Consider the following 19748-nt stretch of genomic DNA (forward strand, 5'->3'; position numbering starts at 1 on the left):
AGACCGAGTAACTTATATGGTCTATATCTTTACAGGGATTTATTCAGTGGAACTCATAAATGACAGTTTATATGACTGGCATGTTAAACTGCAGAAGTAAGTGACTCTTATATGCTAATCCAGTCTTTGTAAAAATAGGCTTACACAATGGAGACTTTTTTCTCCCTTAATTTGATACTCTAAAATATGGTTTTTACGGGGCACCTGGGTGGCTTAGTCGGCTAAGCGTCCGACTTTCGCTCAGGTCATGATCTCGCGGTTGGTGGGTTCGAGCCCCGTGTCGGGCTCTGTGCTGACTGCCAGCTCAGAGCCTGGAGCCTGTTTCAGTCTGTGACTCCCTCTCTCTCTGACCCTCCCCTGCTCACGCTGTCTCTCTCTCTCTCTCCTAGAAATAAATAAAACATTAAAAAAAAATCATTTAAAATAAAATATGGTTTTTACTTAGAACTTTAGACTGTGTTTCTTTAGAAATAGTTCTCATGTTGTTGAGATGAGCTGTTTCTTAGGCTTAAATAAGTAAAGTGAGGAAGTGGAAGGAGAAAAAGAAGGACTTGCTATGGGATAAAGTGTTTCATGGAGTTAGTGAGATAAATTGGGAACTATAGAAACAAAAGTGAATTTAATAACCTGATTATGATAACCAGTTTATATTTGAAATGAGGAATTTGAGTAGGCCCTGAGTATGTAGAATCAGTTGTAGACAAATTTAGATTTTGTTAGCAATTTCACTTTTTTGGCGCTTGTCTGTGATAATTTTTCTCTCCTTGAACCCCTTGGCTAATAATAGTACAATTTTAGAGAAGCAGATTAATTTTTTTTTTAGTTCTTGAGGAAATTTATGTACATATGACTTTCCTTTAGAATGACCGCTAACTTCGAATCCCCTTATGGGAATGGATTTAGAATACCGTAATCTTTTTGGACATTTAATCCCAGGGAGTTGGAACCTATTGCGTTTATTTTTCCAGGGACCATAGAGCAAGTTTATGTTTGAAACTTATCTAGGGGCTCTGTTTAGCTCTTGAACTGGTTCATTTTTGTGGTTAGTAAGAAAAAATCTTTGGACTTCTTATTTTAATTGTTTGTTATATAATTCTTAGGGTCGATCCTGATAGTCCTTTGCACAGTGATCTTCAGATCCTAAAAGAAAAAGAAGGCATAGAATATATTTTGCTTAACTTCTCTTTTAAGGTAAGAAAATTTTAAGGAGACTCCATATACTTCTAATGGAAATGTATATTTTATAATTGCTTTGGGAAAACAATTAGGGATTATTTGGTAAAGTGGAAGGTATTCACTCCTTGTGATTCAAGAATTCCCCTCATATACACACACACACACACACACACACACACATATCTATATATACATATCCTGCAAGAAATGAGTACTTAGGTACTCAAACTGAACAGAACAGAAACAGAAAATAACCCAAGTATGTTTCAGTAGAAGGGAATATGGTAGTATTCATATAAAAAGTAATAGAGCTATGTGCAAAAAGATGAGTAAATCTTAAACACAATGTTGAGCCAAAGAAGCCAGGCCCCCAAACAAGTTTTGTACAATCTCATTTATAGTGAGCTCAAAAATAGGTAAAACTAAATTGTTTAGGGCATGCCTTCTCAGTGGAGGCAATATCCCCACCAGTGGGTTGAAAACTGGTCCTTGGAGTGAAAAAAAAGTCTTAGATATTACAGTGGTCTGTTGTCCTTTAAGGGGTGATATTATATAAACTGTTAACCCAGTATGTCTGTGGTGGAGGGTAGATTCAGAAAAATAATTTTCTAAAAAGCCTTGTTAGTGGAGCAGAAATTAAAAAGGTTGAAAAACACAGATTTTTGGATTCAAACTTGAGTAATTACTACCAAGAAAAGCAAAGATGTGATTACCATACAGTTGAAGACAGGGAGTAAATCTAGGTGAGAGAGATGGACTTGTAAGCGGAAAGGGACTTCTTGTGACTTCTTGGATACTGGCTCTAGTCTGTTTCTTGACCAGGGTTGTGATTACATGCATGCATATTTTATAATATATAATGGCATACTTTTATACGTTACATACTTTTCTAAATTTATGTGTTATATTTAATACCTTTCTTTAAATGATAAGAGTAAAGGTTAATGAAGAATAGCAATAGAATTTAGCTAAAATATGATGATTCAATATGGAATATGGATAAATGTAGCTTTAAATCTTTTGTTTCAAAAAAAAAAACTATGACGTGTGTTTCTAAGGAGTTATATTTGAATTATATAGAGCCTCTTTTTGCTGTGTTCTTTTAAATTGGGAAAAAATTTACGGATATGTATATTTTTCCATTTCACTTAGGTAGACTTTAGTGCATTAGGGACTGTAGAGGGGCTATAGAAGGCTTGAGGACATGGAGGCATCTAAAATATAATGCCTGCAAGAGCCTGCAGTCTTCCGAGGGAGAAATCGGTAATGAAGGCTGTACTGCTTTGGAGACCATGATGAAGAGTCTGGGATCTTAACCTTTAGACACTAAAGAACCAGTAGAGGTTTTTAGGTAGGGGCATGATTGGTCTGTTAGGCTTTTTATTATTATTATTTTTAAACAGTTTATGAAGACATAATGTCTTCAGCATCAGATAGGAGAGGGTAGATTTTTGGGAGACTACTGGGGCTTTAATTTTAATCTGGGCAAGGAGTAATGAAGAATGATGGTAGTAGACATAGGTGAAAGTAGATGGATATGAGGGGTTTTGAAGAAAGAAAGCAAAGACATGACAGAACATACTTGCAAAAAGTAATTTTTTGAACTTTTTACTTAGCTTTTGTGTATATACATTTTTGGGGATATATCTTCATTTACTTAATTTATTTTTTAAACTTTTATTTATTTTTGGGAGACAGAGTGGGGAAGGGGCAGAGAGAGAGGGAGAGACAGAAGCAGGCTCCAGGCTCTGAGCTGTCAGCACAGAGCCCAGTGCAGGGCTCGAACCCACAAAGTGCAGGATCATGACCTGAGCTGAAGTCAGACGCTCAACTGACTGAGCCACCAAGGCGCCCCGTATCTTCATTTATGATTGAACTTTCTTCAAATAACTCAGATATATTCCCTCAATTTTGTTAATATAGAAACTTTTGTAGTTGTCAATTGCGTTGTCTTCCTAGAAAGTGAATCTGGTATATTTACTGAAGTTGCTAATGACTGCATTTTCAATTATTCATAAGGTGAAAAAATAAACCAGGAAAGTAGTGCTTTTCTTTTTTTTTTCCTAATTTTTAAAAATGTTTATTTATTTTTTTAAATGTTTTATTTATTTCTAGGAGAGAGAGACAGCGTGAGCAGGGGAGGGTCAGAGAGAGAGGGAGTCACAGACTCTGAAACATGCTCCAGGCTCTGAGCTGGCAGTCAGGACAGAGCCTGACGCGGAGCCGGAACCCACCAACCGTGAGATCATGACCTAAGCGAAAGTTGGACACTTAGCCGACTAAGCCACCCAGGCGCCCCTAAAAATGTTTATTTTTGAGAGAGAGAGATAGAGAGATCATGAATGTGGGAAGAGCAGAGAGAGACACACACATAGAACCCAAAGCAAACAAGGTCCAGGCCCCAGTCTTCAGCACAGAGCCCAAGTGGGGCTCCAACCCCCCAACTCTGAGATCATGACCTGAACCAAAGTTGCATGTTTAACTGACTGAGCCATCCAGGCGCCCCCCTTTTTTAAAATATATACAGAGTGTTTTAACATGAACAATCCATAAATAATCATATTAAATCATGAGCCCAGATGTCCAACACCAAGCTTAAGAAATAGAATCTTATAGGGGCACCTGGGTGGCTCAGTAGGTTGTGTTGACTTTGGTTCAGGTCATGATGTCATGGTTCATGAGTTTGAGCCCTGCCCCACCCTCATCCTGTTCCCTGCTGTCAGTCAGTACAGAGCCCACTTCAGATCCTGTCTCCCTTTCTCTCTGCCCCTCCCCCACTGGCTTAATGCGCATTCTCTCAAAAATAAAGACATTTAAAAAAAAAAGAAAGAAATAGAACTTTATACCTGAAATAATGTAAGTTGCATCAATTATGTTTTAAAAAATTGTCTATTTCTTCTTTCTTCTTCTTCTTAAGCAGTACCTTTGAAAGCCCTCTGTGTGTTCTTTCCCTCTTACTTCCTCCTGGAGAGGTATCTTAAGGGAATATGAAATCTTGACCAGTAAACTGAAAGATTTGTGGCTGCAGTTAATGTTTTCATGATACTTTCCTGCTCTAGGTAGACCTTCAGGGATGGGACAATCTGGGAGGTAAATGGCTGAAATTCTGTTGGATTTGTCTTTCTGGACCATGGCTCTTGATACCAGAAAGAAGGGCCTTTGTTAGGTCTGAAGTAGTTCCTTTTTTTTTTTAAATAATTATTTTCAAGAGACAGAGAGAGAAAGAACATGAGTGGGGAGGGGCAGAGAGAGAGAGAGAGACAGAATCTGAAGCAGGCTCCAGGCTTGGAACTTCAGCACAACCTGATATGGAGCTCCAAACACAAGATCATGACCTGAGCCGAAGTTGGACGCTTTAAGCTGAGCCACCCGGGCGCCCCAAGGCCTGAAGTATTTCTTAAGAGGCCTGGGAAGAATGTGATTGCTCTGAACTAAGTGATGTTGGCAACTGAATTGCCAAGTTATCAGTATCAGGATTCACAGACTTTGAAGGATAGCAGGTATTACTCAGAAAGAAAGATTTATGAGAAGGAGCATGTACAGTATTTATGTCCATGCCTTAGATGTCCATGGTGACAACTTGAAGGCCATGCATAATAAAATGGAACTTGAGCTATAACATAAGGTTGGGGATAGGGGCAGGAGAGAAAATGGGGACCAATTAGATTTGTCACCAACATGGCAAATCTTATGCTGTGCTTTTAAGGGAGTGGTGGTCTGGTTTTTAAAGCCATACCTAAATCACTGAGCTGAATTCTGAGGTACTATTTTAAGAAGGGTTTATTTAGATAGATTTGGATTCATATAGAGAATAGCTGCAAGGATTTGAAAGATATTTTTATGTCGTAAGTTAGCTGGTCAAATTGTGGATTTGGAGAGGACATAGGGGCTCATGAGAGCTTGTCCTCAACTATTTAAAGGACTATGTATGGAAGCTTTAGTTTGATTTTGTTTTTCAATTGACACTTTGTTAATTTGATAGTTTGATTTTGTTTTGTTTAATAGACATTAGAACTAGTAACTCAAACTCTAAGGAGATGATTTTCAAGTGATAACTATGTAGAGCCATCTGGAAACAGGCTTTCAAGAATTTGAGAATAGAATGTTTCTGGGGCACCTGGGTGGCTCTGTCAGTTGAGTGTCTGACTCTTGCTGTCATCTCAGGTCATGATCTCATAGTTCATGGGAGAGCCCTGTGTTGGGCTCTGTGCTGGCAGCATGGTGCCTGCTTGGGATTCTCTCTCTCTCTTTCTCTCTGCCTGCCCTGCCCCTCCTGTCCCATCCCTACCCCCTACTTGCACTCTCTAAATAAATAAATAAATAAATAAATAAATAAATAAATAAATAAAAAGTATAGGATGTTCCTTCTCATTAAGAATATGTTGGAAGGGGGCACCTGGGTGGCTTTGTTGGTTAAGCATCCTGCTTTAGCTCAGATAATGATCTTATGGTTTGTGGGTTCAGGCCCTGCATCAGGCTCTGTGCTTACAGCTCAGAGCCTGGAGCCTGCCTCACATTCTGTGTCTTCCTCTCTCTATGCCCCTCCCCCACTAGCACTCTGTCTGTCTGTCTGTCTCTCTCTGTCTCTCAAAAATAAATCTTAAAAAATAAAAAAATAATATGTTGGAAAGCCAAGATACTGAATTGGAAACTTCATGAGATCCTTGTAAACCTTGAGATTCTCAGTTTCTGAGTTAGTGTACCAAAACAACTCAAATTTCTTTTTTATGTCATCCTCAACCTCTCTGCTATAATCCTTTAAGGAACTCTTATTCTGTAAAATATTGATTACTGAGTTCCAGGGTATAGAGGTTATGGAATAGTCCCTAGGTTTTGATGCAGAGGAGTTACTCTGAAGAATTACTTAAAGTATTTCGGGGCGCCTGGGTGGCTCAGTCAGTTAAGCATCTGACTTCAGCTTAGGTCATGATCATGACTCGTGGGTTCAGGCCCCATATCGGGGCTCTGGGCTGACAGCTAGCTCGGAGCCTGGAGCCTGGTTCGGATTCTGTGTCTCCCTCTCTCTTCCCCTCCCCTGCTTGTGCTCTGTCTCTCTATCTTTCAGAAATAAATAAACATTAAAAAATAAATAAAATGAAAGTATTTCTCACTGCCACACAATCAATTTAAAAAGCTTTATCATTTAGGATCACATATTTATTTTTTTAATTATTGGTTTTTTTAATGTTTAGTTATTTTTGAGACCGAGCACAAGTGGGGGAGGGGCAGAGAGAGAGGGAGACACAGATTCCGAAGCAGGCTCCAGGCTCCGAGCTGTCAGCACAGAGCCCTACCCAGGGCTTGAACCCACAAGCCATGAGATCATGACCTGAGCCGAAGTCAGATGTTTAACTGACTGAGCCACCCAGGCATCCCTTTATCATTTAGGATCACATATATAAAGATCTAAACGAAGTTGTTCCTTATCAAGCTTTGCATCCATGCCTTTCATTATATCTATTAAGTGAACCTTATAGAACCTCCAAATGGTGAGGTACTTATTTGGAAGTAGAATATAATAACAATTATCATTAGGTTGGTTTCTTGTGTGGGTAGATTCTCCCTTGCAGTAGAAAGCTAAGAAAGCCACCAGAAATGTGCTATTTGTCTTCCTCTCCTATTAATTAGTATTCGGTTTTCATAGTTAAAATGTTTCTTAGAGACTTACTTGAGGATGGGTGGAAGTAGGGAGTTAAAGTAAATTACTGGACTTATGCTGCTTATTCTAATAGTAAAACTGTATTTTTGTGTTCCTTGGAAATAACTGAACAAGACAAATGTTTGTTTAGTTTAGCTCCTTTACCCTCAAATTGGTTTAAGAGTCAATTAGTTGTTTTATTTGACCATAAAATTGGAGATAATTTCTCTTAGACATCCCATCATATCTTTATTAGAGGCAGTATGCTTTTTCCCTACCCCACTGCTGTAGGAAAATGAGGGGCAGCCTTCTTGGCTCTCTGGCCACACAGAGATTGACTTCTAATGCTCTTGGCCACTTCAGCTACCATTGTTGCATAAGTTCATTAAGAGAAAAAGCTCTTAAAAATAAACGATTGGGACCTCATCAAGATTAAAAGCTTCTGCACAGCAAAGGCAACAACCCACAAAACTAATAGGCAGCCAACGGAGTGGGAAAAGATAGTTGCAAATGACATATCAGATAAACGGTTAATATCCAAAATCTATAAGGAACTCACCAAACTCCACACCCGAAAAACAAACAACCCAGTGAAGAAATGGGCAGAAGATATGAACAGACACATCTCCAAAGAGGACATCCAGATGGCCAACATGAAACGATGCTCAGCATCCCTCCTCATCAGGGAAATACAAATCAAAACCACACTGAGATACCACCTCATGCCGGTCAGAGTGGCTGAAATGAGCAAATCAGAGAACTCTAGATGCTGGCGAGGATGTGGAGAAACGGGCACCCTCCTACACTGTTGGTGGGAATGTAGACTGGTGCAGCCCCTCTGGAAAACAGTGTGGAGGTTCCTAAGGAGACTAACACTAGAACTACCCTATGACCCAGCAATAGCACTGCTAGGAATTTACCCAAGGGATACAGGAGTGCTGATGCATAGGAGCACGTGTATCCCAATGTTCATAGCAGCACTTTCAACAATAGCCAAAACATGGAAAGAGCCTAAGTGTCCATCAACGGACGAATGGATCAAGAAGATGTGGTTTATCTATACCATGGAATACTACATGGCAATGAGAAACAATGAAATCTGGCCATGTGTAGCAACATGGATGGACCTTGAGGGTGTTATGCTGAGCGAAATAAGTCAGGCAGAGAAGGACAAATATCATATGTTTGCACATATAGGAGGATTAGGAGGAACTTAACTGAGGACCATGGGGGAGAAGAAGGGGGGAAATGGTGGGGGAAAGGGAGAGAGGCAAACCATGAGAGACTCTTTTTTTTTTTTTCTTTTTTAATATTTTTATTTATTTCTAGGAGAGAGAGAGAGAGACAGCGTGAGCAGGGGAGGGTCAGAGAGAGAGGGAGTCACAGACTCTGAAACAGGCTCCAGGCTCAGAGCTGGCAGTCAGCACAGAGCCCGACGCGGGGCTGGAACCCACGAACCGCGAGATCATGACCTAAGCGAAAGTCGGACACTTAACCGACTAAGCCACCCAGGCGCCCCCAACCATAAGAGACTTGAATGCTGAGAACAAACTGAGAATGGATGGGAGTTGGGGGGGAAGGGGGAGATGGGCAGGGAGGAGGGCAGTTGTGGGGATGAGCACTGGGTGTTATATGGAACCCAATTTGACAATAAACTATTTGTAAAATTAAAAAAAAAAAAAGAGAGAGAAAGCTCTTGTTCTTCTGGAAGGGTGTTACCAGGACTGAGAATTTGAAAAAAAAAAAATTGTGCTTGGTAGCCTGAGGATTAGCTGAGGTTTCTTTTCTCTTATCTTCATATATTTTTATCAAGCCTGATGATTTTTGTCATTTAATTAGAGCACTAAGTCTATTTGCATATAATCTATTACTGCTATTAGGGTTCATATCTCCTGTGTCATAAGTGCTTTCTGTTTGTCATTGTTATTCTATGTTTCTTTTTCTCATTCTTTTTAGTTTTTTTTTAATTACTCCAGTTTCTCTTCTCTTTCAGCTTCCTGGGTATGTGTTCTCTTACTCTTCTTTACTCCCTTACAATTACAGTGTATCTTTTTGTCTAAGTCTAATATGTTTGTTAATTTATATTTTACTTTTCCTTATCAATGCAAAAACTTAGAACATGGATTCCCTGCCAAACATGTGCACTCATGCATTTTCTGTACTTAGCTAAAAACTACACTTTATTGTTATATAGTCAATATTCATTTACATCTATGTGCATATTTATTCTTTTCATGGTCTTCAGTGTCCACATTTCCATCTAGGATCATGTTTCTCCTGCCTAAAGAATATCCTTTAATATTTCCTTCAGCTTGTGTCTGCTAACGGGAAAATAACTTTAGTGTGATTTCATTTTTGGAAGTATTTGTACTGGGTGTAGATTTTTCAGTTGGAAATTCCTTTCAGCAACTCAAAGATTTACCATGCCCTCATTGGGGTTTCCATTGTTTTTCTTGAAATAGATGCAGTGCTTCAATCTTACGAAGTGTTTAATCTATTTTGGAAAATTCTCAGACATTCTCTCCAAATAACTGCTTCTGTCCCATTCTTTTGTCTCCTTCTAGGACTCCACATATATAATAAGCCTTTTAATACGTTCCCGTGTCTTGTTATTTTGGACATATTTTCTCTCTTGGCTTCATTCTGGATGTTTTCTGGCCTATTTTCCTGTATACTGAATTTCTTCTTCACTAAAGTCTCTATTGTGGTCAAATTCATCTGTTACATTATTGATTTCAGTTATTGTATTTCTATGTTTCAGAATTTCTGTAAGGTTCATTTTATAATTTTAGTTCTTTGTCAGGGTTTTCAATCTTGTGTTTTCTTTCCTTGCATGTATTCAACAGGTTTATTTTAAAATCTATGTCTTTTATTCTATTATCTTGATCTCTTGTGGGTTTTGTGTATTTGCTTCTCATTTTCTGGACATGTTTGTTTTTAAGTCTTGTGTGACAAACATTATTATGAAAAATTTGCTAATTTGAAGGCTTGAGTGATATTCTTCTCCAAAGAGGGTTCACATTTGCTCCTGTTGGGCTTGGACACTAGCAACCCAAGATCACAGAATCTATTCAGGGATTGAGGTGACACAAAGCTGGACTTCATTCCTTGTCAGTTGGGGCAATGTGTCATTTGTCCTTCAGGGTCCCAGCTGGGACCTAAAGTGTGGGGGACTTGTCCAGGCCTCTCCTTGGACCCCAGCTCCAATTTTTATCCCTAGCCCTGTGAGTCTTAAGTTCTGCTGAGCTTTTTGACCTCTCATCTTCCTTTTGTGTAATTGAAAGAAAACTCAAGGCAGGGGGAGGATGGGTCCCACTCAGAGGTTCCCTTCTTGATCTTAGCTCTGTAATAGTTACATTTTGTCTACCTCCTCTAGTTCTCAGCTAGAGGATTGATCTAAGTTACCTAATCTATCACTATTGGAATGGTTCCTTTATATAGTTCTTTTGGAAGTGGAACCCCTTCATAATTTTCATAACTTTACCAGAACACTGTTCTGTTTGGGCCTGATCTTCATTTTTATTTTCTTTGGTTTTTACTTCATTTTACTTTTGGTACTACTTTTACTTTTATGACCCTCGTCAGATAATAAATGTACACATTCTTTATATAAAAATCTTCAAAATAAATAGAATATTAAGGATTTTCTTAAAAGTAATTAAACTTGATTATTTGCTTTTTAGGATAATTTTCCATTTGATCCTCCATTTGTTCGAGTGGTGTTACCCGTTCTCTCAGGAGGGTAAGTTTAAGTAATTATTTTCTTTGGAAAGTGTGCATCAGAATTATTTGGAGGGGATAGTTAAGTGATAGGAGGTCCAGAATGCTAGGCTATATTCCAAGGTTTCTGATTCACTAGGTCTAGGGGTGGGGAAAAGCTGAGAATTTGCATTTCTGTATTTCTAAGATGGTTTCAGGTGAAGCTCTTGTTGCTAGGCTGGAAACCATCATTTGAAAACCATTGGTTATAAACCAATGTGCTATTTATAAGTAAGAGTTTTTAATGTTCCCTTTTTGTATACAAAAGAATACAAAAGTTACACAATAAGAAGGCAAGTGTTTTTCAAATATAAATTGTGATTGAGGATTTAGAGAAAGTTAAGATTAGAGAATGATTCCCACAAGCCTATATTCCCAGAAATAATCACAGAAAATCTCATGGACCTATGGAGCTAGCCATCTAATTCCTTCTAAAGGTGGTGGTTTCAGTTTGGTAGAATATAATTGTCATTCATTTTTATTGAAGCTTATATTACTTTTTTTTGTGATTAGAAGTCATATAAAGGATGGGAAAAGATGAGAAGTGGTACCAGGGTTGGTTATGAAATGTTCTATAGGTTGTTAAGTTAGGAGCAATTAATACTAATTTGAGGGCACCTGGGTGGCTTGGTCGGTTAAGCGTCCGACTCTTGACTTCAGCTCAGGTCATGATCTCACAGTTGAGTGTGAGCTCCACATTGGGCTCCACACTGACAGTGTGGGGCCTACTTGCGATTCTCTCTCTGCCTCTCTTCCATAGTCTTTCTCTTTCTCAAAATAAATAAATAAACTTAAAAATATATATACTAATTTGGGAATTATGAAATGTTCAGTTGACTAATTCAGCCTTGTGAGGTAATGCAATTATGCTGATAAGAATTAAAAATATCCAGTCCTTACTTTGATCATTGCTATTGTTGATACAGTAATAGTTTAATGTAGATTAAGAAATAAGGATGACTATAAATGATTAAGGAAAAGATTTGAAAAAATTTTGTAAATTCAGGATAAATGTATAAAATATTCTTATCAGATCATTTTGAAATCTGCTCTAACCTTGACCAGCAGATTTTTTAGTTTGTTGTGAGAAATCTTAAAGAGTTTTAAGAATTTATGATTTTAAGTAGTTTACCACCTAGTTGTGGAGGCAAACACATGAAGTTGAAAAATACCATTTTCTATTTAAAAATCTGTTATAGTTTCTCTTCATTGCTTTTTGCTATAATGATATTATTCTCCCATTATACAAAAGAATAAATGAATAATAAGTCAGCTTGTTATTTATCCAAACAAATCTAGTAAAATGTTTTTTCCGTTATACAAAAGCAAGCAGTATAAAAGGATATTATAAATATTATTAATATTTAAAAATATTAAAGTACTTCAATGATTGGCAAATGCGAAGTGTGGACTTGAGTTCTCTGAGGTTAAAGGAAAAGGGAGTTGCCTCCAACAGTAGTGATCTGGGAAGACTTGTCAAGTAGGTGGTATCTCAGGTGGGCATTGACATATGAGTGAGTTGATATTCATATTGAGTTTGGTCTACCAGTAGAGGTTGAAGGAAAATTATCTACATAGATAAAAAATAAACACAATCACATATCTAAGAAAGAGCATGATATATTTATAGCATACCAGACAGGTTTGAGCTACAAAACAAGATAAGTAGAATTCATACAGAAGAGTTGTATGAAATTGTGCTGACAAAATAACTTGTTGTTGTTTAGGATTATGGAGTGGTTACAGGGTTTTTTGTTTGTTTTTGTTTGTTGCTTGTTTTCATTTTCTTCCCCCCCGGTAAGGAAACTCTTACCCATGGATACCGAATTTATCTCTCAGTAGCTGGTTCAGGAACAGGAAAATATATGAAAGATAATGTTTTAGAAATATAGGAACAGTGGAAGAAGACAGATTGTGTTCCCAAAGCCTAGAAGAATGCAAGGCTAGTTAAGAGCTGATGGCCCTTAGAGTGAAGTAAGGACAACATAAAATGGTACCGTAGGAATGGAAAGATGAATGGAAGGTGAATGCTGATTTGAAGCAAAATCACAGTGACTTGGTCTTCATAGTCAACAGTTGAGTGATGGAGAGGATTTACTGGCTGACTTGGGAAGAACTACAAAATGTGAAAGACTAATAAAACGCAGAGCTTTGCAATCTCACAATCAGGCTAAAGTTGAAGTACTATAGGAGTCTGATCAGATTATTGATCAGTTCCATATATTTTATATCCTCCATCATCTTCTAGCTATTACCCTATTCCTCTGTTTCTTACAATAGCCAAACATTTTGTTAAATAACAGCTTTATTGATACAGTTCACGTATGATGAAACTCACCTTTTAAAATGCACAATTCAGTGGTTTTTAGTAAAGTCATAGAAGTTGTGTAACTATTACCACTCTCTAATTTCAGAACATTTTCATCATTTCCCCAAAGAAATTCTGTACCTGTTAGCAACCATTCCTTATCCCCCACCCACCCACCAACTCCCCACCTACTGGCAACCACACATTTCCTTTCCATCTCTAAAGATTTCCCTGTTTTGCACATTTCATGTAAATGGAATCATACAGAATGCAGCCTTCTGTGACTGGCTTCTTTCACTTTAGCAAAATGTTTTTAAAGTTCATCTATACTGTAGTGTATTTTGATAGTTAATTCCATTTTACGGAAAAATAATATTCCATTACATGGCTATTTCCACATTTTATTTATCCGTGGACATTTGTTGTTTCTTTTTTTTTTTCTTTTTAAAGTTTATTTATTTTGAGAGAGAGCAAGAGCAGGGGAAGGACAGAGATAGAGAGAAAGGGGTGGGGGGAGGAAGAGAGAATTCCAAGCAGGCCCTGCACCACCAGTGTAGAACCCGACGTGGAGTTCAAACCCATGAACTGTGAGACCATGACCAAGCCATAATCAAAAGTCGGGCACTCAACTGACCGAACTACCCAGGAGCCCCAGACATTTGTTGTTTCTACCTTGACTATCATGAAGAATGCTGCTATGAACATTCACATAAATGTCTGCATATATATTTTCATTTCTTTCATACATACCTGTGTAGAATTACTAGGTCCTCTAGTAACTGTTAAACTTCTTGATGAAATGCCAGACTGATGTCCAAAGTGGCTGTACCACTTACACTCCCAGAACAATATGTATATAATCACACTCTTCACTTCCTTCTCACTCTTCAGACACTGTAGTCTGGCATTGGCTTTTAATATTCCTCCCAAACTACTGTTGCCAACAGGATCTTCCATGTTGATAAATCCAGGGGTCCCTTTTCAGGCTTTATCTTATTTGGTTATCTGATTTCTCAGCAACATTGAAAACCTTTTTCTCTTGGCTTCTGACTGCCTCCTCTCAGTCTTTTTAGCTAGCAACTCCTTGTTCACCTGCCTTCTACATGTTAGAGTTCTTCAGAATTTGGTAATGGGTTTTTTCTCTTTTGCTTCTATTCCTGTGGCTTTTTTGGGGGGTGGGGGGTGGAATTTATGAGATAATTGTATAGTCACATGCAGCTCTAAGAATAATAAAGATTCCTGTACACTTTGCCAGGGTAATGTTTCACAAAACTACAGGGAAATATCACAAAAAGACCATGATACAATCCATGGAACTTACTCAGATTTCCCCCGTTTTTCTTAGAACTCATTTGTGTGTATGTATGTATTAGGTTCTACACAGTTTGATCACCTGTGTACATTTGTGTATCCACCACAAATGGATACTGAAGTTCCAAATACACAAGAATCCTTTTTCTTGTTTTTTTGTTTAAACCACATCCCTCTCCCTCTTATTACCCACTTTTCCAAATTTTGGCAACCACTAATCTGTCCTGCATTTTTCATATTTTGTCATTTCAGAAAACAAAGTTACATAAATGGAATCATACATTTTGGGTTTGTAATTTCTAGCAATTAGTTTTTTTATTTGTCCTGATTCCCTGGAGGTTCAGCTACATGTATGACAGGTGTGTTTGTTTTTATTGCTAGGAAGTACTCCATGGTGTAACATGTACCACATTTTGTTTAACCAACTACTTCTTGAAGGATATCTAAGTTGATTCTAGTGTTGGGCCAATGCAAATAAAGCTTCTGTGAGTTCTTGGGTACATGTTTTTATATGATTATGTTTTGCTTTCTCTGGGATACATGTCCAGGAGTAGAATGGCTGGGTCATACAGTTATTGCAGCATATTGAATTTTTTAAAAAATTGCCAAACTTTACTGTAGTGACTTTACCATTTTATATATCCTTACTAGGAATATGTGAGTGATCTAGTTTCTCCACATCCTTGCCAGCATTTGGTGTCCGCTTGCTTTTATTTTAGCTATCTTGTAGTGATACCTCAGTGTGGTTTTAATGTGTGTTTCCTTGGGAATCCTGGGTGGCTCAGTCGGTTGAACGTCCGACTTCGGCTTAGGTCATGATCTCACGGTTTGTGGGTTCGAGCCCCATGTCGGGCTCTGTGTGGTGGCAGCTCAGAGCCTGGAGCCTGCTTCAGATTCTGTGTCTCCCTCTCTCTGCCTCTCTCCTCATGCTCTCTGTCTCTCTCAAAAATAAAGATTTAAAAAAATTTGTGATCCTTTTTTTTTTTTTTTTTAATGTTTTATTTATTTCTGAGAGAGAGACAGCATGAACAGGGGAGGTTTTTAGAGAGAGAAGGAGGTACAGAATCGGAAACAGGCTCCAGGCTCTGAGCTAGCCATCAGCACAGAGCCCGATGCGGGGCTCGAACCCACGAACCGCGAGATCATGACCTGAGCTGAAGTCGGACGCTTAACCAACTGAGCCGCCCAGGCGCCCCAAAATTTGTGTTTCTTTAATGCATATTTTCTAGTATTGAATATCTTTCATGTGCTTATTTGGCAACTTCATATACTCTTCCCTGAAATATCTATCCATGTTTGCTTGCCAATTCTCTAATTGGATATTTTTTTACTTGTTGAATTTTGAAAAAATTTTTAATATGAACTACATATAGTAGTCCTTTGTTGGATATATAGTTTTCAATTTCTTTAAGTATGTACCTTCATTTTATCCTCTTTTTTTTTTTTTAAATATTTTATTTATTTCTAGGAGAGAGAGAGAGACAGTGCGAGCAGGGGAGGGTCAGAGAGAGAGGGAGTCACAGACTGAAACAGGCTGCAGGCTCCGAGCTGGCAGTCAGCACAGAGCCCGACGCGGGGCTCGAACCCACGAACCGTGAGATCATGACCTAAGCGAAAGTCGGACGCTTAACCGACTAAGCCACCCAGGTGCCCCCATTTTATCCTCTTAACAGAATTTTTGTGGAGCAAAAGTTTTTAGTTTATTTAAATTGAAGTATAGTTGATATATATTATCATTAGTTTTGGGTGTACAACCTCCTGATTTGCCAATTTAAGTATTATAAAATGTGTACTGTGATAAGTATAGTTACCATTTGTCACCTTACAAAGTTATTACAATATTATTAACTATATGCTGACCTTTTTATTGCCATGATTTATTTTATAACTGGAAGTTTGTACCTCTTAATCCTCTTTATCTATTCTTCCCCACTCCCCTTTGTCACCTTCCCCCACCCCCTGGCAATCACAAGTCTGTTGTCTATATATATATAATTTTTTTTTTGCTGTTTGTTCATTTGTTTTATTTTTTAGATTCCACATATAAGTGAAATCATATGGTATTTGTCTTTCTCTGTCTGACTTCTTTCATTTCACTTAGCATTATACCCTAGATCTATCCATGCTGTCACAAATGGCAAGATCTCATTCCTTTTTAAGGCTGTGTAATATTCCTCCGTGTGTGTGTGTGTGTGTGTGTGTGTGCATGCACACACCACTTTTTTATCCATGCATCTATCAATAGACACTTGGATTGTGTCCATATTTTGGCTATTGTAAATAATATTGCAGTAAACATACCTTTTCAAATTAATGTTTTCATTTTCTTTGGGTAAATACCTAGAAGTGGAATTACTAGATTGTATGTATTTTTTTCCTTTTTTTAACATTTTTATTTATTATTGAGAGAGACAGAGAGCATGAACATGGGAGGGACAGAGAGAGGAGGAGACACAGGATCTGAAGGAGGGTCCAGGTACTAAACTGTCAGCACAGAGCCCAACACGAGGCTCGAACTCACAAACCATGAGATCATGACCTGAGCTGAAGTTGGATGCCCAATTGACTGAACAACCCAGGCATCCCTCCTTTTAGTTTTTTTGAGGACATTCCATACTGTCTTCCATAGTGGCTACACCAATTTCCATTCCCAGTAACAGTGCATGCAGGTTCTCTTTCTCTACATCCTGTGTAGCACTTATTGTTTCTTGTCTTTTTGATACTGGTTATTCTAACTGGTGTGAGTGGGGTATTATCATTCTGGTTTAGATTTGCATTTTCCTGATGATTAGTGATGGGCCCCTTTTCATGTGTTGGTTGGCCATCTGTAGGTTTTCTTTGGAAAAATGTCTACTCAGGTTCTCTACTGGTGTTGAGTTGTAGGAGTTCTTTACATATTTTGAATGTTAACCCGTTATTGGATATATCATCTGTGAATAGCTTTTTCCCATAGAAGAGGTTGCCTTGTTTTTTGTTTTGGTTTGGTTTTATTGATGGTTTCTTTTAATGTGCAAAAGCTTTTTAGTTTGATGTAGTCCCAGTTGTTCATTTTTGCTTTTGTTTCCTTTGCCTGGAGAGACATATCCAGAAAAATATTGCTAAGACCGATTTCTAGGGGTTTACTGCCTATGTTTTCTTGTAGGAGTTTTATGGTTTCAGATCTTACAATTAAGTCTTTAATCCATTTTGAGTTTATTTTTGTGTATGATGCAAAAGAATGGTCCAGTTTCATTCTTTTGCATGTAGCTGTCTAGTTCTCCCAACACTATTGAAGAAAAGATCTTTCTTTCCCATTGTATATTTTTGTCTTTTTTTTGTCCTAGGTTAATTGACCATGTAAATGTGAGTTTATTTATGGGCTCTGTCTGTTCCAGTGATATATGTCTCTTTGCGCGCCAGTACCATACTGTTTTTGATTACTGTAGCTTTGTAATATAGTTTGAAATCTGAACTCGTGATACCTCCAGGTTTGTTGTTTTCTCAAGATTGCTTTGGCTATTCAGTCTTTTGTGGTTCCATACAAATCTTAAGATTTTTTGTTCTAGTTTTCTGAAAAGCATTGTTGGTATTTTGATAGGGATTGCACTGAGTCTGTAGATTGTTTAAATGCCTATATTATCCAAAACAGTATTCTTCCAGTTCATGAGCACAGTATATTTTACCATTTATTTGTGTCACCTTCTATTTCTTTCATCGGTGTCTTAGAGTTTTTAGAGTACTGGTCTTTCACCTCCTATGTTAAATTTATTCCTAGGTATTCCTTTTGATGCAACTGTAAATGGGATTGTTCTCTTAATTCTCTTTCTTCTCTTTCATTACTAACATATGGAAACGCAACAGATTTTTTATAGTGATTTTATGTCTTGCAGAAAGTTTTTAGTTTTGATGAGTTTCAATTTATATGTGTTTTTCCTTCTGTGGATTATACTTTTAGCATCAATTTTAAGAACTTTTGCCTTGTCCTGGATCTTGAAGATTTTCTCCTGTTTTGTGTTTTATCAGAGTTTTATAGTTTTACATTTTACAGATAAGTTTATGAATCATTTTGAGTTAATTTTTGTATAAGGTATGAGATTTGGGTCCTAGAATCTTGCCTAATGGTCCAATTATGCTAGTATTTGCTGAAAAGTCTCCTATGGCTTTCAAAATATCTCCTGTGTCAGTGACTCCCAGGTTTTGTATCTTGAATTTTTTTTTTTTAAATATTTTTTTTTTTATTTATTTCTAGGAGAGAGAGAGAGACAGCGTGAGCAGGGGAGGGTCAGAGAGAGAGGGAGTCATAGACTGAAACAGGCTCCAGGCTCTGAGCTGGCAGTCAGCACAGAGCCCGACGCGGGGCCTGAACCCACGAACCGCGAGATCATGACCTAAGCGAAAGTCGGATGCTTAACCGACTAAGCCACCCAGGCGCCCCAGGACGTGTGAATTATTGAATAGTTTCCATTATTGAATAATTTCACTGTAACAATTATAATGGTCTATAGTAGAAGTCTTTCAATTCTTTACTTTTCTATAATTTGGTTAAGTCAATACAAAGATGTACTTCATTAGCCTGAATACAAAATCTGCAGGCTAGAATGGTCCTGATGAGTTTTATCTGGGGAAAATATGGCATTTGGGAGAATAGGGAGCAAAAGGAGTCTCATGCAAGGAAAGACATGTGCAAAGTCCCAGAGGACAAAAAGTTTGTAATGGACTCTGTGTTCACTTGTATCTAATCCCACCTGTGGTCTTGGGTTATGCGTTTTCAAGATTTATCAGTCATTCTTTAATCATCATTCCCTAGGTTTTATTTTTAGACACAATATTTCATGTATCTTGAAGTTTAAAATAACAATAAAGTAGAAATGAAGTTATTTTGTTTGAGAAAGATCTTGATCTTAAATAATGATTTCCTAAAAGAGATCTGGGAAATTCTCAGAAGTTGTCTGGTTCAGAGAACAGTTCTCAGAAATAGCAAGAGAAATTAAGGAGTCCCAGAAATCTGTGGTCAGAACCATTTGATCCTCACAAAAGAATGGATAAAAACAATTTAAACCATAAAATGTGGGTATTCATTATTATAGATAGGGGAAAGTTGGTGCCATTGGCTAACATGATGGCAGAGAAGTTTTCACATGAATATAGCATTTCCATTCTCTGAAATATTTAGGGTAAGTTCCTACTTTCTGACATCCTTAGTGTGTTTAAGCATTCCAAGAACCATTATTAAAAAAAAAAAAAAAGACTGGGGGCGCCTGGGTGGCTCAGTTGGTTAAGTGTCCAACTTCGGCTTAGGTCATGATCTCACGGTTCATGGGTTTGAGCCCCACATCAGGCTCTGTGCTGACAGCCACCTCAGAGCCTGGAGCCTGTTTTCGGATTCTGTATCTCCATCTCTGACCCTCCCTTGCTCATGCTGTCTCTCTCATTCAGAAATAAAAACAAAAAAAATAAGACTGTAATAAAGTGATAACATTAGAATTTTTTAAACTAATTTTTTAACGAAGGTCCTAGAACCCTAACCACTGTTCTCATTTTTGCATATTATCTTCTAACCTTTGATTGTATGCATAC

General features: G+C 37.8%; 1 protein-coding gene across 2 annotated transcripts in view; it reads left to right on the plus strand.

Annotated features, from left to right (window-relative positions):
- The window catches only part of UBE2Q2 (ubiquitin conjugating enzyme E2 Q2), a 64297-nt gene that overhangs the window by 31996 nt on the left and 12553 nt on the right, over window positions 1-19748 (plus strand). For both annotated transcript variants that reach the window (XM_039238178.1, XM_039238179.1), the window contains exons 7-9: window positions 36-96; window positions 1101-1191; window positions 10498-10556. In XM_039238178.1, the coding sequence (XP_039094109.1) occupies window positions 36-96; window positions 1101-1191; window positions 10498-10556 (211 nt within the window). The remainder of the gene's footprint in view (window positions 1-35; window positions 97-1100; window positions 1192-10497; window positions 10557-19748) is intronic.

Source organism: Hyaena hyaena, unplaced genomic scaffold (assembly GCF_003009895.1).
Source record: "Hyaena hyaena isolate Hyena2069 unplaced genomic scaffold, ASM300989v1 scaffold_137, whole genome shotgun sequence".
Classification (NCBI taxonomy): domain Eukaryota; kingdom Metazoa; phylum Chordata; class Mammalia; order Carnivora; family Hyaenidae; genus Hyaena; species Hyaena hyaena.